The 20,817-nt window shown below is 35.9% G+C and overlaps 1 protein-coding gene across 2 annotated transcripts in view; it reads right to left on the bottom strand.

Annotated features, from left to right (window-relative positions):
• Positions 1 to 20,817, bottom strand: part of MTF2 (metal response element binding transcription factor 2) — a 57,898-nt gene that overhangs the window by 919 nt on the left and 36,162 nt on the right. For both annotated transcript variants that reach the window (XM_003933297.4, XM_074381418.1), the window contains 8 exons: positions 18,904 to 18,999; positions 17,551 to 17,619; positions 16,331 to 16,454; positions 9,792 to 9,859; positions 7,688 to 7,858; positions 3,531 to 3,636; positions 3,356 to 3,408; positions 3,140 to 3,244 (listed from right to left, as the gene is read on the bottom strand). In XM_003933297.4, coding sequence (XP_003933346.1) covers positions 3,140 to 3,244; positions 3,356 to 3,408; positions 3,531 to 3,636; positions 7,688 to 7,858; positions 9,792 to 9,859; positions 16,331 to 16,454; positions 17,551 to 17,619; positions 18,904 to 18,999 — 792 coding nt within the window. The remainder of the gene's footprint in view (positions 1 to 3,139; positions 3,245 to 3,355; positions 3,409 to 3,530; positions 3,637 to 7,687; positions 7,859 to 9,791; positions 9,860 to 16,330; positions 16,455 to 17,550; positions 17,620 to 18,903; positions 19,000 to 20,817) is intronic.

Consider the following 20,817-nt stretch of genomic DNA (forward strand, 5'->3'; position numbering starts at 1 on the left):
AAAAGGCCCTACTCGTAAAGTCAGGTATTGCCAATAATCTCATCATTAAAAACAGCTAATTCATTTGTTCATTGCAACAAACAATTAATGAGCACAAACTATATATATGACACTGTTCCATGTGCTTAAAGAGTGGAACTAGAATAAAGGTTCTCTTATTACCAGTTCTAGGCCTAGTAAAGTAATACACCAGAATAAGCACAAACTAGTCAAGAGTATCTATCTCTAACTCTATTACTTGGCCAAATTCAAATTTCTTATTCTCTGTGTTCATTTACTGAGTGAAAGGGTTGGACTAGATAATCTCTGAGGTCCTTTTCACCACAGAAATTCAATTATTTTATTATCTTATAATAAAAGGAGAATAAAGCACAACAACTAAATTCAAAGACCTACAGTCATACTGCATAAGTTAACAACCTCGCTCTGTCATACTTGGTAAACATGCAATATTGGGCTTGTTACTTAAAATCTCCTATGTCTCAGTTTCCTCATCTGTAAAATGAGAACAACAAGACTTATACAACTCAAAATATTGTTTTCTTTTGTTTGTTTGAGGCAGTGCCTTACTCTGTTGCCCAGGCTGGAGTGAAGTGGCACAATCATGGTTCACTGTAGCCTTGACCTCATGGGCTCAAGTAATCTTCTACCTCAGCCTCCTGACTATGTAGGACTACAGACAGTGCCCCCACACCCAGCTAATTTTTCTTTCTTTTGTAGGGATGGGGTCTCGCTATGTCTCATCTCCAAATCTTGCCTCAAGCCCTTCTCCTGCCTTGGCCTCCCAAAGTGCTGGGATTACAGGCACAAGCCACCATACCCAGCCAAAAAATTGTTTTAAGAATAAGACAATATATGTAAAAAGCTTAGCAGAGTATCTAGTAATAGGCCAAAAAAAAAAAGGTCAATTATTCAGAATTCATTAATAAATGAGTTATACTTTAAGTATTTAATGCAGAATTTGGCATAATTTACAACAGCAGTTTTCAAATTATCAACAAAATTTAAACAGAACAAAGTATAAAAATAGAAAATAATAGCTCTGACCCCAAATAGACTAAACCTTCATACCTGACATGATGTGCTCTAGAAAAAAAGTTGTCACGCCTGGGCGAAGTGGCTCACGCCTGTAATGCCAACACTTTGGGAGGCCGAGGTGGGTGGATCACTTATGATTAGGAGTTCAAGACCTGCCTGGCCAACATGGTGAAACTCCATTTCTACTAAAAATATAAAAAATTAGCTGGGCATGGTGGTGCACACCTGTAATCCCAGCTACCAGGGAGGCTGAGGCACGAGAATTGCTTGAACCTGAGAGGTGGAGGTTGCAGTGAGTCGAGATCATTCCACTGCACTCCAGCCTGAGTGACAGAGACTCTGTCTCAAAAAAAAAAGAAAGAAGCCGGGCGCAGTGGCTCAAGCCTGTAATCCCAGCACTTTGGGAGGCTGAGGTGGGTGGATCATGAGGTCGAGAGACTTAGACCATCCTGGTCAAAACATGGTGAAACCCCGTCTCTACTAAAAATACAAAAAATTAGCTGGGCATGGCGGCTCGTGCCTGTAATCCCAGCTACTCAGGAGGCTGAGGCAGGAGAATTGCCTGAACCCAGGAGGCGGAGGTTGCGGTGAGCCGAGATCGCGCCATTGCACTCCAGCCTGGGTAAGAAGAGCGAAACTCCGTCTCAAAAAAAAAAAAAAAAAAAAACAAAAAAAAAAAAAAAAAAAAAAAAACAAAAAAAAAACAAAGAAAGAAAGAAAAATGTTGTCCTTCTGAAGAGCTGGGTTAAATAAGATATGAGAGAGGAGTCTGCTATTGATAAAAATCCGGAGTTTAAAATCATTTCATGGACAAAAGGATTTAGGTGTCTGATTCTGACCTTTTTTTTTTTTTTTTTCCCAATCAAATCTTGGCCAGCTGCAATGGCTCACGCATGTAATCCCAGCACTTCAGAAGGCCAACACAGGAGTATCGCCTGTGGCCAGGAGTTCAAGACTAGCCTGGGCGACTTAGCAAAACCATCTCTACAAAAAATTATAGGTGTGGTGGCACAGTCTACAGTCCCAGCCACTAGAGAGGCTGATGTGGGAGGATTTTTTGAAGCTAGGATGTTGAGGCTGCAATGAGCCATGACTGTGCCACCTCACTCTAGGCTGGGCAACAGAGTGAGACTCTGTCTCTTAAAAAGAAAAAAATATATATCAAATCTTCCTAAAGCAAAGAACACTTGTGTGGTAGGCATTAAAAAGCCTAATGATGCCGGGCGCGGTGGCTCAAGCCTGTAATCCCAGCACTTTGGGAGGCCGAGGCGGATGGATCACGAGGTCGAGAGATCGAGACCATTCTGGTCAACATGGTGAAACCCCGTCTCTACTAAAAATACAAAAAACTAGCTGGGCGTGGTGGCGCGTGCCTGTAATCCCAGCTACTTAGGAGGCTGAGGCAGGAAAATTGCCTGAGCCCAGGAGGCGGAGGTTGCGGTGAGCCGAGATTGCACCATTGCACTCCAGCCTGGGCAACAAGAGCGAAACTCCGTCTTAAAAAAAAAAAAAAAAGCGCCGGGCGCGGTGGCTCAAGCCTGTAATCCCAGCACTTTGGGAGGCCGAGGCGGGTGGATCACGAGGTCGAGAGATCGAGACCATCCTGGTCAACATGGTGAAACCCCGTCTCTACTAAAAGTGCAAAAAATTAGCTGGGCATGGTGGCGCGTGCCTGTAATCCCAGCTACTCAGGAGGCTGAGGCAGGAGAATTGCCTGAGCCCAGGAGGCGGAGGTTGCGGTGAGCCGAGATCGCGCCATTGCACTCCAGCCTGGGTAACAAGGGCGAAACTCCGTCTCAAAAAAAAAAACAAAAAAAAAAAACACCTAATGAGCACAGCTTCTAAACAGCAGTATATTCTTTCTCTGTGTACACAGCCAATTTCCATACAAACTCGAAAAATATAATGTTTACACTCTAGAAAGCAAAAATATTCAAATGAATATTAACAACTAATGAGATGTACATATGAATTACCTCTCAGAAATCTGTAGACACAACTTGCATCACTTTCAATTGCTAAAAAATTATTCAATCAATACTTTACAAAGAAAAGGAATCTAGAAAAAACAGTAAAACGAAGTAGAACATAAAATATCTACCCATAATGCCTGGAAATGCTAGGCGAGGTAGTTTCTTTTGCACTGGAAGCACCCGTGAAATCCACATCTGAGGTATTGGATGAATGTGCAGTACCCTCAGTTCTCCTTAGACAAAAGAATTTAAATGGTTTAACAACTACATTACATAACAAATAAAATTTTAATACCCATTCAAAAGAAAAAACCTAGGAAAGAAGAAAATAACTTTCTATTTACCCTAATGAACAAGGTAAATCCAAAGTAGGATTCTCTGAAACTGATTCCTTATCCTGGAAAATAAAAATATATAATACTTAAAGCATGTCTCTAAAGTAAGCTGAAAAAAATACTAGGTTCTCAGTAATTTCATGCATCCTCCTTCTTGAGAACATATACCAACATATCCTCTTACCAAAAGTGGCTCAGCAGTTTTTTGAATCACTTTTCTTGTATATGGGCCAGGCGGACGACCTACAGATTTTTTCTTTCCTTTTTTTTCTATGCCATTGCTTACTTCCCTGAAATGGAAAACCATTATGCATTTAACTTCTGCATAAAGAAAACAAAGACAATGATTCTATGTATGTAACTAGACATATACATATATTTTATTATTTTATATTAGTGGTAATATAAAAAATAAGTTGAATCCACAAGTTTAGTTAAGTGCACAGATAACATATTCTAATTTAAATAAATATTTCTTGACTTTAAAGATATTTACATTACAAAAGGTTTTTTAAAAAGTCCTCTTTAATGTAATTCTGAATAATATATACCACCTAAAGACTTAAAAACAATAACAAAAAACAGACAATTAAACTGGATGGAAGATTTCAAAACTCCTAAAAGCTCAATTACATAGTTTAATTTTGGGTTGTTACAACTTGGAGGATGTTTCAAAGATTTACTACTAAAAATGACTATGAATTTAGCACTTAACCTTATGGAGTCAAGAAGTATCAATGTTAAAATTGTAGTAGCTATCAATAAATGCTGCCTTTAGATATATAAGTAGATTCTTGAATTACACTATCAGAAAGAAAATGAAGCCCAGAGTGGCAGAACGTAAAGGAGAAAGGAGTAAGAAATCCTTCATATTCTCTGGGAATCATTCAAAGGGAAAAATCAGAAAAACCTCGAAACTATTTTTGAAACATGAAGTCAAATACTAAGGAATAAGTAGGAAAAAAGTGCCATAGGCAAAGACACTCTAATTAATAGAAAGAAAAAAAAAGAAAAAGACATATATAGAAAGAATATCTACTTCATCTATTCAACAGTAGCTACCATATATAGATGACATTAGATAATATGGATACAAAGGTGTTCCCTGTGCTAAAGCATTCACAGTATAGTTAGAAAGTGACAAATGTGTACACAAGCAAGCTAATAAAATGGAGTGAGGGCTATGAGGAAATTGTCCAGGAGAATTCAACTAAGAAAAGAAAAAAAAGAACACTATAATAGGCTAGAAAGAGACAAATGGAGAAAGTAGGAAAAAACTTATCCCAGGCTAAACACGGTCAGGGAGGCAGAAGTATGAGGAAGGAGAAAGTAGGGAAACTAAAAGGAGAAAGCAGAACTAGATGCTATAATCAAAAGTCTCAAGAATAAGATGGATGCGATATCCATTTCTTTTGTAAAATGATCAACATAGTGTTTATAAAGTACTACTGGACTAAAGAAAGTAATTGCAGAGTAAAAGGACCAACTTATACACAAGGTCCAGAGGGAACTGAGGATGCCTTTAAAGAAAGCAGCTGAATCCTTATCTGGAGGCATCAGATGACCTGATAGCCACCACAGAGGGAACATCCTATCGCAATCATGATAGAAATGAAAAAGCTTGTGGAATTCTTTTTTCTGATTCATAATATGGCCAACTGGCTAGCAATGGATTTGAGTGACAAAATCTGAAAGTGATAGGAATACAAAGCATTCTTTCCTTCAGGAAAGAAAAATAGTAGCTACTTTCTTACAAACTTCATTGCCAAGGCTTTGCAATTACATTCTCCTTATCTCCAAGATGACTATTCTATAGCTTTAATTTACTCTTAAATTACCCTCTCTGTACAGTCCTCCCATCTATCTCTGCCTTATATTTCATGGAGAAAATAGAGGCTACCAGGAAAGAACTTCCAACTGCCGAATCCATCACAGAACTACCACCTGTACCCCTTTTCTCTTTTACCCCATTTCAACAGAAGGGTGTTTCTCCTAGAAAGGGACAGTCCCACCTTTAGGTTCTACACCCCTTCTCTTGGCTTCTACTCTCCTAGACCAATTTCCTCTTCTCCACTGGATCGTTCCTAACACACAAAAACAGCTCTCAACTATCTCCCACCTATTTTTAAAAACCATCATTTGACTAGTCCCATCCTCCTCTTCAGCTGCCACTCCACTTGTCTGCCTCCCTACACAGGAAAACTTCTGGGTGTTAATGACATATACCCTTTCCATTTTCTCCCCCTCTCATTCAAAATTCTTCAAGATAGTTTCCTATTTTCCTCCTTTCCTTTACTACTATTATTATTTTGAATCTGCCTGTGTCCCTCATATGTAGAAACCCAGTTTTGACATGTAAATTGGGCAATGCTGGATTCAGTCATACTTCCATCCAGTCCTATCTGGTTTCTATTTGAACTACTTCAAAGAAATTCCTTTTCTCAAGGTCACTAAAAAAATGTTAGGTAGGCAATAAATACTTCTCTCTCACTTTAATCTACCTCTCATTAGCATTCAATACACTTTAATACACCTATCTTTCTTGAAACACTCCCTTTGTTTTGGTTGTCACAACACCAAACCTTCCTGGTTTCCTCCCATCTCATTGATCATTCTTTTTTAGTCTCCTTTGCTTATTTCACCTCTTCCCAATTTATAAATGATATCAGAACATGATCCCAGACCACCTTCTCTTCTCTCTCTACTTGCTCCCTTGGTAATTTCACTCATTCTCATGGCTTTATCAGTTTCCAAATTTGTATTGCCTGCCCAGACCTCTCCTAGGAGCTCCTGAATTACACATCCAATTGTCTGTATTTCACATCATTCTGTGTGTACGGTGTGTGTGTCTGTGTGTGTGTGTGTGTGTATCCCTCATAAGAATCTCAAATTCAATGAATATGAAACAGAAGAATCCTTCATTTACCATACCAAAATCTGTTCTTCCAGACCTTGGTTAACAGATACCACTACCCACCAGTTGCTCAAGACAGAAATCTGGGCATTATTTGATTTTTTTCTTTACTTTCAGAAATTTAATTCTCTGGCAAATCCAATTAATTCTACCTCCAATAAAGATCTCAAATCTGTTTTCTCTCCATTTGAATGTTACTGCCTACCTCTGCACAAGCCCTCCTATCATCTGTCTCTCACCTAGACAACTGGGTCTTAATTTTCTCCTGCTTTTATTCTTACTTAAGAATTTTTTTTTTTTTTTTTTTTTTTTTTTGCGATGGAGTCTCTCTCTGTTGCCCAGGCTGGAGTGCAGTGGCCGATCTCAGCTCACTGCAACCTCTGCCTCCCAGGTTCAAGCGATTTTCCTGCCTCAGCCTCCGGAGTAGCTGGGACTAGAATTGCAAGCCACCATGCCCAGCTAACTTAAGTAACTTTAGTGGAGACACGGTTTTACCATATTTGGTCAGGCTGGTCTCGAACTCCTGACCTCAGGTGATCCACCCGACTGCCTCGGCCTCCCAAAGTGCTGGGAATATAGGCAGGAGCCACTGCGCCTTGCCGAGTATTTTTTAAAGATAATTAAATCCCTTAAATGCCTCCCCATTATTCTTAGAAAACAACCCAAACTCCTTTTAAGACCTACAAGACCCTACACAGGATCAAGCCCCACCTAATCTTACCAGTACCTGATGCTACTCTCTCATCCTCATTTATACCACACTAGTCTCCTTCAAGTTCAGATGTTTCAAACCCTTTGTACTTGCTATTTCTGCTAGATGGAGTAGTTTTTCCCTTTGTTTTTTACACTGTTGAATCATTCTCATTAAGTCTCAATTTAAATACTAACTTAAACAGTCCTTCCTTAAGCCTCATTGTTAAAGTACAAAGGTCCCATCTCTATCCATAGTAAAGTCTAAAACAATATGCTACACCGAAAGGCACTAGCATAACCTATAATTATTTTACTTGTTTTATCACCTTTGTTCCCCAATAGAATGTAAACCCCAACAGGGCAGAAGGAAAATCTGTCATTGTACTCTCTAGCACTTAGATAATAAGGCACTTGAAAACTGTGCTGAATGAATGAATGAATAAATAAATGAATGAATAAAAAGTGAACAAACAGGCTAGCACTCGAGCTGTTTGCTAACAAAATCAATAGAGTCTATTCCTGGAAATCCAAAGACCTAACATAACAAACAAGCATCTGGCATCAACTCTTTGTACCTTGCCTAATAAGATATTATAGACAAAAAAAAAAAAAAAAAAAAAAAATTCAGAGTAACTGCCACTTGTATTTTCAAATATACTAAGGAGACTAAATAACATACATTTTTAGTTACAAATAAACTAAAGAGAAAAACTAAGCCACAGATCAACTTTTACCTTGAATCAGATATAGGTTTGGATGCCTTTCTGCCTTTAATTTTAAATTCATGAGATGTTCCTTCAGGTTCTTTCTCTGCTTTGAAAGCCACATTTGGTGGCACAGGAGGAACACGAATTCGCAACCCAAACAAATGCTTCTTCTTCTTTATTTCTTTCCCAGACATAAACCTAAATTTTTAAAAAAATTAACTAAAATTTTAAAAACTGAACACATACACACAGTAGACCCTAACTTATAACTTTATAAGGCCCTTATACTTGAAAGCCCACCCAATACTACAAAAATTCATTTCCCCTTTCTCTCCTTGATTCTTATCTGCTCCAGAGCCAGTCTACAGTATATGATAGGGAAAAAGGGATAGGACTGGAAAGGAAAAGAGCACTTGTCCACTTTTCTCTTTAAACATGGCAACTAACTTTTTAAAGGAAGAAAGAACAAAGAATGGTATATTTTTAGTCCCAATATGCTTCCCCATATTTAGTATTGTCTGTTAGAAATATCTCAAAAGGGGTTTAGGAAAAAAAAGAATTCTATCTCGAAGTGGATTTAATAGTCAGAAATAATAGGTGAATAGCATTGGAAAAGAAAGTAGGAGATAAATCCTAGCGGCCCATCTGGAGTGCCAGATCCGGAAATGGAAATAACCCGGGGCAAAGGGTTATGTTAGTGCACTGTGGACTTGGGCCTTTGAAAAATAAGCTCCTTAGGCCTTTCTTTCAAGTCTTTATGGTCCTTATTCCCAAGCACCTCCATTTACCTCAGCTCTACTAAAACTTGCCTGGCCACAAGAACCTCCATCAATTGTTTAGAATGTTCTATACCCCACCCCTCCCTTTTTTTTTTAAAGACATAGTCTCACTCTGTTGCCCAGGCTGGAGTGCAGTAGCGCAATTCTAGGTTCACTGCAACTTCTGCCTCCCAAGTTCAAATGATTCTCTTGCTATAGCCTCCTGAGTAGCTGGGACTACAGACGAACACCACCATGCCCAGCTATTTTCGTATTTTTAGTAGAGACAGGGTTTCACCATGTTGGCCAGGATGGTCTCAAACTCCTAACCTCAGGTGATCTGCCCACCTCGGCCTCCCAAAGTGCTGGGATTACAGGTATGGGCCATGGCGCCCAGCCAGAATGTTCTACGTTTTGGCAGTTTTAAGAAAGGGGAGCCCCCATTCCTACCATAATAGGAACAGAGGTTATTTCTGGCACCATTAAGTTGAAATTCAGAATTCACTGTTCCATGAAATATTTTTACCAGCATAGTAACTGTTCAGGTACCTCATGACTTTTTTAGTCTTTTTTCCTTTTTATTTTACTTCAAGGTCATATCAGGTACCTCATGACTTTTGGGGCTGGACTGAAGATCTAGCCACTAGTAATTACATTATTTAATGAGGAAATACTGTCAAATTCAAAACAGCAACTTATTGCAAACAAAAATTTTATAATTAATTTAATACTTTACTAGAGTCAACACATATATTTATAAAATTTCTGTTGCATTTAAAAAACTGCCTAAGAAATGTAAATATATTGTTTTAGAAAGAGGGGAATCCTAGTAATAGTGCTGAGTTTTAAAAAAAAGTAAAAATAAGGGGGGGAGATCTGTGGAGCTATATGAGAACATATCAAATAACAGCACTTAATTATAATTATCTTAGACCACTCAGCTAGAAATATTACTTTTCTATAACTAATGGCAATAACTAATAACCATAGCTCTCAATCATTTTAAAAACCCATATTCCTTACAATATTCTCTCCGGCTAACAATATTCCCATCAGCTAACAAGATTTTATTTTACTTTCAGTAGATTACATTATAGAAGGAAGTTATTATTGAATATGCTTTTTCAATGGAACAAGCTAAATTCTCCCCAAGATACTAATATGCCTCCCACCCACCATTCCCAGGAGAAGGATCACTCTCCCTTCTCCAATCCTTGAGAATCACTACTTTAATCTAACTAAAATAGAATAGGACATTAAAAAGTAGTATGCACTTGTTCTATACACCAATCCCAAATTCTTAAACAATGCCATTATTCCTTATACTTACTAAATGTCTCCCTCATAGGGATACATAAAATAAATCAACTTACATGGTCTTGTAATCATTTAATGCCTCCAGAACATGCTCATATCTTTCAGATTTTGGTGTGTCTGCCAGCTGTGAAGTATCAAGAAACAATTTAACGCACTACAATTTCATCAATTAGTAATATACAGGTGCTAGATAGAGGCAATGTGATGCAGAGGAAAACTGTACTGATTGGTAGTCAGATCTAAGTTCTAATTCCAAGTCCTCACTGACTAATCATATGACCTATGGCCATTTAACCTCTCAAGGCTTATTTTCTCATCTATAAAAAGGCAAGTATAAATCCTACACTGATCACTTGTTCATTATATTAATCCAATGATATGTTGATGAAGAAACTATAAACTGAAAAACACTACAAAAATGGGATTGTATTAGTTATTAATTTTTAAAAAAATTCTGTAACCTGGGGAAATACAGTATTAGATTTTAATATTTACTATAAAAGTTCCTAACAGATATCAATAGGAAGGAGTACAAAAAGTAGTAAGAAACATGCCATTTCCCAGTATCTCTAACATTCTCATAAACCAATAATCTCTATAATTTTTTTAGAATACTATAAAATTGAGAGATTTTATTTTCAGAACAATTATAGACTTTAGCCAGCTGTAAATGGCTCAGTAATTTTTCATCACAGCAAACCACTTTAAAATCTAAATATTTAATTCTAGAAAAAAAAGCCATTTTGTTCCGATAGGGCTTTTAAGAGACCTTTCTGCCTCTTCTTGACTAGGGTGCCTTAGCAAAAAAAATCTAAATTTTAAAAGAACCATCCTGAATTAATGCTATGAAGACCTCAAAAAAAAAATGCTGCTTCCAAAATATCACAATTGACTTTCAAAGTTACAGCTAATATGTTCTTTACCAGTTGAAACACCCAAGCTTCAGAACTGCTTTTAAGTGAGAAAAAAAGCAAATCTGACAAATAGAAAGCTGGAGCTAGAAAAAAACCTGTAAGTCATCTACTCCAACTCTATTTTACACGAGTTAACAAGCGTAAAGGTTAAAACTGCTGAAATTCACCTATCTAGTTGGTGAGAGAACTAGAACCTGAAGTCAAGTGTTAAGTCCATTAATTCTCCATTCACTGAGAGCCCACTGTGTGCCAATATGCCGAGTGCTTAAAAAACATGTGAAATAGGAGTTAAGTACTCATTCCTCTATATCCAACCTTCCCCCCTAATTTCTGAAGAGTCCAATGATAGAGAATTTCTATTTTAAAGGAGGAATAATAGAATCCAACTTTAAAGCTTGAATGAGACCCTAGATCCATTTCAGCCTTCCACTAACATTGCAATCTCTTTTACAGTAGAGATGTTTCTTCAACCTTGGCTGAATAATTGCCACTGACAAAAGCTGATAATAAGGTACTGACTAAAGAAGCCCATTCCATAGGTGGGCAAAACCTTCCTCCCTGGAGCTCTTCCATTCTCTCTTTTACAAGACAGCTCTTCAAATATCTGAATGCAACTATCATGTCTAACTATAAGAGTAACTTAAAATTTTTAACAGCTATATCAAATGGTTATTTCATATTAAGCTTTTAACTAACTCTGTCTTCTTCCTGGTCTCCCTTCCCCACCCCAACTGTGAAATTTTATCAGACGAACTGCTATCAAATTGAGTATCCTCTATCATGTACTGTTTGTGTTTATGGCTAAAGCAGAATTTCAGCTCAATGTTCCAGATGATCTTTTCTCTTGATTCTGTCATCCTTCTAGAATTGAAGACAAAGACAGAACCCCTATGGCCCTCCATCAGTCTCCTTCAAGAATGTTTCCAAAGCACCGACTTTGCTACTGTTTCTCAATTAGTTACTAATCCATTTAGTTTTTATTTTAACCAGTTCACATTTTAATATCTTATCTGAAATCAAGTTATACTATAACATGCCAAAACCAGTGTTTGCTAACCCTATCAAAAAAACCACTGACAAACCAGTGCTGCTAATCATATCAAAAAAAGAAACAAAGAGTATTTAACACGATTTATTCTAATAAGAGATTTTCCTTATTGCCTTTTAAATCTTCACAAACCATATATATGAAAAATATGCTCTACAATTTTGCTGAGTCAATAGAAAAATGACTTCCTAATTTCTAAAACCCACATTTTTACTTTTTGACAATCACAATACACTCTACTTTCTTTTGGTATTTACTCCTTACGATTTCTCAGAAATTTCAGCACTCCATGACTACTTTGCATAGAACTGCATATTTTAACTTCCATAAAACTGCCAAAGATCACCCCCTTTCAGTGTTTTGCAAACTATAAGTACAACCATTGTAGTGTAAATCAGATAATCTACATTTGGAGAGCATCGTATTCCATGCCTTCCATCTGACCTTGAAGTTTATTATACAAATCTCCAACAGAATATGTATTTTTTTGCTCCTCCCTCTCCAGATACTAATCTCACACTAATACTTATAGTGTAACTCTTCCTTTCAATTACCAATATTAAGTTTCAAGCCAACTGGGCTTAAGTATGCCAACAGCTTAGGTAATTTGTTGTTAACCTCCACACTATATGTTAATTATAACACTCAAAGCCCCAAAGTATTGTTGTTCAGATTTCTTATAATTTCCACTTCTAAGTATTATTCCACCTCTATTATATGTTTCCCTCTAATATCATTTCTACCACAGTATTTCTTGAGATTCATCTTTGTTTTTCTCCCCACCTCCCTCAAAAGTGAAGTAGCACTCAATAAATGCTTCTGCTAGCAACCTCAGGGTTTCTAAAATTTAAGACCATGAAAAGTGGGTTATTACAGAACTAGGATTTCAAATAACTTTAAGAATCAAAGACAAATGACAATATGCAGATTACAAAAAGTACTAATATATCACTTTAAACTCCCCAAAGCAATCTGATAAAATAGATGAGACTTCATTTTACATAAAAACCTTAAGAAAGTTTATTGTGGTTTCTAATGTTAAGTATTTTTAGCATCACAAAGAAAATAATCTAAAATATAGTAGTTCCTCAAACAGTTACACTCAATCTATATAATAAGCACCAAGCAAAAAGAAGTACAAAAACTACATAAGGAAACAGTATAATACTATCATTATCTTCTAAAATGGTTTAAAAGTTTTAGCTTCTCTTCATAACAATACTATATAATAGTCAACTAAAACAAAAATGATACATGAATGTTACATTTGTCTTTTCAGTATGAAAGAATACTATCTCCAAAAGTGTAATGTTTTTGAAATTTTTTATTATTAAAAGAAGTCACAGCTTTGGATAATGACATATTAATGTAGCTTCATCAATTATAACTAATCTAGCACTATGGTGAAGGGATGCTGATAATGGGGAGGCAGTGCATGTCTGACAGAAGGAACAACCTAAATCTGCTCTTCAAAAAAAAAAAAAAAGTCTTTAAAATAAAACAGTCACAGTGCTTCCTTTATTAAAAAAAAAAAAAAAAGGCTGGGGTTGGGGGGAGAAACACAATACACAAAACAGAATACCACTGTAGCAAGTAATTACAAATGTAAATATGTATTTACTAGGTTTCCAAAATAACAAATACCAACGGCTAGACTCATCATATGTAAAATTAATTATAATTCAAAGTTCAGGAATAATAAATGTGGGTAACTGCCTAGTCATGTGAAGTGTATTTTATATATATATACACCTAAGCAAAGTGTCATAAAAAAAATCTCAACTTCTTATATCATCACAAAATATTTTGCTTTGATCTGGTGGCAAGAGGAAGGAAACTCCACATTTTAGATAAACTAAAATCACAACCTTTGTTGTGTTTTGCTTCATTCTTGAGGAGAAATTTCTAGAGCGGGTACTTATATCACATATTCTCTATTAGGTATAACAAGAATTGCTGAGGTAGGAAGATCACTTGAACTCAGGAGTTCAAGGCTTCAGTGAGCTATGTATGACTGTACCACTGTACTCCAGCCTGGGTAAGAGTCTCTTTAAAAAAAAAAAAAAGAGAGAGAGACAGAGAGAGACAGAGACAGAGAGAGACAGAGAAAGAGACTCTCTGGCCCTATCTCTTAAAAAAAAAAAAAAAGATGAAGAACTGATGTTCAAAATGACTCAAGTACTCCAGGGTACTCAATTATAACATATAAACATTGTATTTACCATACACTACTTCCCATGTTTTGAAAATAATTAATGGCATTTTATAAGCTTTGGAACAAGAATATAAACAAAAGGAAATTTTTGTTAACCTAAATTTGGATTAGTGACAAAATTCAATTTGCAATTCATTTTCAGTTTATCAAAAATTTTCTATTCAAATAATTTGGAATGACCCATTAATTATGTTCTTTGTATCGATCATAAACATTTAAAAGCAAACTAAATGAAAAACACTGAATAAAATTATAGACCAGCATAAATTTTATCATCTCTTCATTATTAAAAACCCACCCTAAAATCCAATTATAATTACAGTATAAAAATATTAAATACATAAAATTAGAAACCTTAACTTCAATGTGTCAATAACCAGAGTCTGGAATGAGATGTCTAATCTAAGAAGTATAAATATTTTCATTCAGAGAAAGAACAGTAAGAAATTATTCGTCTCTTGTTCTATTAATAAATTTGATGGCTCAAAATGTGGAAAGTAAAACTTTTTCTCTTTTTCTAAGACATTACCTCATAGGCTACAGAAATAAAAATATATATTACTGCTGAAGTGAATTTTTTCCAGTATGTTTCAGAAGTTCAGTTGGAGCTGAGACACCTGAAATTTATAAACTGAACTCTTTTCTTGAAAAATATACTAAATGCGATTTTCATTTTCTTATATTCCAGCCTCTCAAATAAAATCTAAACACTAAAATTTAAATTTTATTGAAAATGACAGCATTTGAAATAAACACAACTTGAGTTTTTATATTATATATACACTCAATATCTATATCAAGTAGCTACTGCAGAATTTCATCATGTAATGGATACAATGTACTAACAAGTATATATACATATCTGCATATAAAGTGCTAAAAGAACAGCTAGAATTTTTAAACAAATGTAGCATTAAATATTAAGATGATTATAAAAAGCACTATTGTCACTGCTAATCCCTTATGCCTTACTTTTTGATTACTAATCAGTTTCTTCAAATTTACCAAATGTGGCCAGGCACAGTGGCTCATGCCTGTAATCCCAGCACTCTGGGTGTCCAAGATGGGGGGATCACTTAAGGTCAGGAGTTCAAGACCAGCCTGGCCAACATGGTGAAACCCCATCTCTACTAAAAATACAAAAATTAGCCGGGCTTGGTGGCAGGTGCCTATAATAATCCCAGCTACTCGGGAGGCTGAAGCAGGAAAATGGCTTTAGCCTGGGGAGGTAAAAGTTACAGTGAGCCGAGATCATGTGACTGCACTCCAGTATGGACAACAGAGACAGACTCTTGTCTCAAAAAAAAAAAAAAAAAAAGTTATCAAATGTACACATCACTCACTTTCTCTCAAACTTCATCTAAAAAAAAAAGTATTTAACAGAAAACTTAAAAATTTGTATGATAATGCAGTATCTAACATTCAAAACACATAAATTGAATTTCAATAATATCCTAGATATAATTTAAAACTACCAACTAAATTATACATTATGTTCTCCCTGATATCCCATAACCCCCCAAAAAGCCCCTGGATATCCTATTTTATATGAAATAGGATGTCCTTCATGTCTCAAACCTACAAATCAAGAAATTCTTCCTAAACTTCAAATCAGTTTGCAAAGTTTTTACCTAAAAAAAAATGCATGACTAAGATGTATTTATCAAATTCCATATTATAAAACAAATTTTTTTGTTTTAACCTAAAGTAGTTAAAATATGTATTTTAGTAATTCTAAATAAATGCTAAAAATAAGGTCCCTAACTATTTAAACTTATTCTAGCTATTTTTCTGTTTCTGCTATTTGACAGTTTCAAAATTTTCTTCAATGAACACACATTAATTTTATATTCCTTTAGAAAAAGACTCTTTGTAAACCAGGATAGGTAGTTACATAAATAAGGAAGCAAAATGAAATGTCAGAATGAGAGGGGATAATCTTCTACTCAGGCAGCTTCATTCTACAACTCATTTTTCTAACAATATTATTAAATCTCACCATTCCTACAAGTCAGAGATATATAAAGGAGTACCAACAAGAGAGGAAGAAAGAATGCTTGTTATATTTCTAAGTTTACAGAAAACTTAGAAGAAAAGGAGGTTAAACTATGAGTAAGATATCCAATACGAAAGATTTCTCCCTCCCTTCTATCCTTAACTACAATGATTTTCACTTCAGAAAATGGAAGAATCAAATAATATACTTCCTTCTACAAATTCCCAGAATCAACAGGCAACAAACAAACGGGAGGATGAGAAGGCTGGTTCTGAGATCCATACCTAACTTACTTGTCCCCAGGACTAAAAATAAAATTCTACTTTAGTTGTCTGATTTATACATATGTCTCAGTTGTTTTTTAAAAATAAAACAAAACAAAAAAGACATCAAGTAGCTACTGTAGTTTTTAGAACACCTACCTCTCCAGGGTGCAATCTATCCCAGTTTTCATTAATGTATGTCATAAGCTCAAGTTCAGAATCAAAGTATTTCTTCTTATGAATAACACTTAGGTTGTAAAGGCATAGGTGTGCTATGTCTACCCTGGAATCCAAAAATAATCAAATACACAAAAATAATGTCTTTGGTTATGGTTAAGAAATCACAGTTTGTTAATAAAACAATAATTTAAATGTAAAGTGAAATATATAGGTGGATAGTCATATTCACAATACTATAAATCACTACATATGAAAATAACTAGAAAATAGTGACTAAACATTCACTTATCCTGAAATAGCAACCATAAACTAGAAGATATATGAATTACTTCCTAAAATGCATTAAAGAGGATATGGCTTTAAAAAAATATAACTTAGAATTAAGATTTTTGTGTTTTTACTACTGGATACAAGCTACAGAATATACCATACTTAACCAAACTATCTGATTCACGGGTTATATCCTATCTATTCCTAAAATATGTAAACTACAACAAAGATTTGTAAGTACTTACTGTAAGCATTTTATTAGTAGACCTCTAAAATTAATCAGACTTCCAACACACAAGAATTACACTGAAGCAGAAACTAGCATATGTGTTATACCTATCTCTTTTCTACTGTATGCTCTTCTGAAGGTTCAAAAAAACTGGATATATGAGTAAAAGTTTTGCACAGTGGCTCAAGCCTGTAATCCCAGCACTTTGGGAGGCCGAGGCAGGTGGAACATGAGGTCAAGAGATCAAGACCATCCTGGTCAACATGGTGAAACCCTGTCTCTACTAAAAATACAAAATATTAGCTGGGCATGGTGGCACATGCCTGTAATCCCAGCTACTCAGGAGGCTGAGGCAGGAGAATTGCCTGAACCCAGGAGGCGGAGGTTGTGGTGAGCCGAGATCGCGCCATTGCACTCCAGCCTGGGGTACAAGAGTGAAACTCCGTCTCAAAAAAAAAAAAAAAGTGTGAAAGTTATATTTATGCCATTCAACATTGAATAGCCTTATTAATTTAGCAATAAAAGTGGATATTACTTAGTGAAGATGGTATCAGTCATGCTTAGGATAAATAAAAGAAATAAAGCCAAACATAAATAACCCATTTTTACTTAAGCCAAGTAAACGCATATAGGAAGTTTCAACTTGTAGGTTTAAAAATATGGCTTTTTCTTTTTTTCTAACAGAAAGGTCCACACTTACCACTGTAATGGTAGACGTTTGAGGTATTCTGGTCCAGAACTGCAGACAGAGCATATAAATGTATAAAATCTGAAAAAAAAAAAAAAAAGAAAAAGTTTTATACTCAGTAATCGGGATAAACTATTTAAAAATTACAGCTAATATTAACCAAGTGAATATCCTACAGCTGATATAAAGACTGATAATCAAAACAAAATATAATTAAAATTTTAATGCTATCTGTGATTGAGGAAAGTTCTTTTCCAATAACAACAAATAATGAAATAGTTCATATGTGAAGAGAAAGATCTTTTTTTTAAAACCACTGGAGACCCTCAAAGTTTATATAGACAGAATCACATGTACTCATAGCTTACTCATAGCTTTTGTGTGCCAGCAACTGTGATGGTTGCCCCCATATACATCATTTAATTCAATGTTCAAAATAATCTGATAAAACAAGCCCAAAGAGACAAGTGGACTTCCCTAAGGTCAGAAAGAAAATTAAGTGGCATAAGCCAAGATTTAAACCCAGGTTTTCAGATGTCAAATTTGGTGGTCCAGCTTTTTGTTCCTGGAGTTCACTGCACTACTATGCATTCTTCTAATATAGAAAGTACATTGAGTCTGCTTTTAGATATTCTTTATTTCTTTTTTCTTTTTTTTTTTTTTTTTGAAACAGAGTTTCGCCCTTGTTACCCAGGCTGGAGTGCAATGGCGCGATCTCGGCTCACTGCAACCTCCGCCTCCTGGGCTCAGGCAATTCTCCTGCCTCAGCCTCCTGAGTAGCTGGGATTACAGGCACGTGCCACCATGCCCAGCTAATTTTTTTTGCACTTTTAGTAGAGACGGGGTTTCACCATGTTGACCAGGATGGTCTCGATCTCTCGACCTCGTGATCCACCCGCCTCGGCCTCCCAAAGTGCTGGGATTACAGGCTTGAGCCACCGCACCCGGCGCTAGATATTCTTTATTTCTAAGATATACATTGTGTCTTTAACAAGGCCCGTGGTCTTTGCAATAGCAGCCCTCTTAAGTTCTTTAAAGGAACCTCAATGAGAAGATGTCACAGTACTGTGAGTCAACAGGAGCAAACAGAATTACTGACAATACTTAAAAGCTTTCTGGAATAAAATCAAAAAGCACAAAAATTATGTTATTTTAAGTTTATCACTCAATTATGTATATATATTACATTATCATTAAAATTCCTATCAATTATGTATATATTAAGTATATCAATCAATTATTTTCCCTCTGAGACAACCCTTTTACCAATCACTGTTTAAACTATCTTTAGAAATCTGAAGTCGCAAACATAACCACAATTAAAAAGACAAAAATCAGCCAGTAAAGTTCAAATGCCCTTCTCACCTGTCTCCAAACAGCATTGGCTTTTGAAGGCATTGCACACAAGCCTCATGAAACCACTGCTTACATTTGCAGCACTGTAGCATTTTTAAATACCAGCTATTAAAAAAAAAAAAAGTTAACATTAAAATTTCTGTTTTAAGGAAAAGGTTCATTCTTAAAAACAACAACAAAGTGGCATAGTCCACAATACTGTTCTAATTAAACTATCACACTTCTACTTTACTTACTGTAAATATTTCCCTTTCCCCAAAAGGCTTATAATATCAGCTATTTCATCTCTCTTCTTTGATTCATGAAATTTTATAAGCTCTTGAAAGATACAACTACTACATAGTCAAAAATGCCTGGCTCCTACACTAGTTAAATGAGCTCTGTTAAAACACAAGCCTAAGTGTTTTTTGTTGTTGTTGTTTTGGTTTGTTTTGTTTAAGAGGCAGGGTATTGCTATGTTGTCCAGGCTAGAGTGCACCATGGCTCACGCAGCCTCTACCTCCCAAGTTCAAGCAACCCTCCCACCTCAGCCTCCCAAGTAGGCAGGACCACAGGCATGCACCACCACACTCAGTTAGTATTTTTTTTTAAAGCAGAACTGGGGTCCCCCTATGTTGCCCAGGCTGGTTTCCATGGGCTTTTTTTCACATCAACTCTCTAAACCCCAGGAGAGGTCAGATTCAGGGGTACTGTTGTTTGCCCCAAATATCAAATGGCCTTAGACAGCTTTCAGGTTATAAACATTCCATTTTATAGCTTTACCGTGTTTCTATTATTCTTGTCAACTGTAATAAAAAGAATATAACAATTTAATAAACTTGCTTAACATCATAAATCTAATCTAAGACTACCAGGTATAAAGGCTTTTGACCGATTTAGCTGTATTTCATATATGGTCTATAGATCTACTTGAGAAAGCTAAAGATGCTAAAATTGAATCTTCATCTAAGAAAGATTATCTTCTCTTTTCAGTTAGTACATGTTTGTTTTAAGAGATAGGGCTACATTGCTACACTGAGATCAGGCTGTACTTCAGGGCTCAAAGGATCAAGTGATCCTCCTACTTCAGCCTCCCAAATATCTGGAAATACAGGCACACACCACCACACCCGGCTAGTATGTATAGTTTTGATACAATTATCATTATTTGAAAATAATAAAAGTCACCATTTCCAAGTAGGGGTATACCTCGATTAGTCTATCAGCACCATTTTTCCAGGTACATGTGCTTACCTTATGTCTGTGTCACATTTTGGAAATTCCCATATTTCAAACTTTTTGATTATTATTAATATTACATCTTTCATGGTGATCAGTGGTCTTTGATGTTACTACAATAATAATTTTGGGCCACCACAAACCATGCCCATATAAGATGGCAAACTTAATCACTGAATGTTATATGTCTCCTGACTACTACCAACCAGCCATTCTCCATCCCTCTCCCTCTCCTCAAGCTTCCTATTCCCTGAGACACAACAATATTGAAATTAGGCTAATTAATAATCTTACAGTGGAGGCCAGGCACAGTGACTCATGCTTGTAATTCCAGCACTTTGGGAGGCCAAGGTGGGAGAATCACTTGAGGCTAGGAGTTGGAGACGAATATGGACAAATAGAGATTCCATTTCCACAAAAAATTTTAACAACTAGCTGGGTGTGGTGGTACATGCCTGTGATCCTACCTCCTCAGGAGGCTGAGATGAGAGGACTGCTTGAGCCCAGTTCAATGCTGCCATAAGCTATAACCATGCCACTGTACTCCAGCCTAGGTAACAGAGGAAGAACCTTTCTCTTTAAAAAAAAAAAAAAAAATTCACAATGTCCTCTAAGTGTTCAGAAACAGTTACAAAAATCAAACATTAGGAAGGTATGTCAAAAGCCAAGACATCCCAAAAGCTAGGCCTTTGCACCAAACAGCTG

This window comes from Saimiri boliviensis, chromosome 11, assembly GCF_048565385.1.
Source record: "Saimiri boliviensis isolate mSaiBol1 chromosome 11, mSaiBol1.pri, whole genome shotgun sequence".
Lineage (NCBI taxonomy): Eukaryota > Metazoa > Chordata > Mammalia > Primates > Cebidae > Saimiri > Saimiri boliviensis.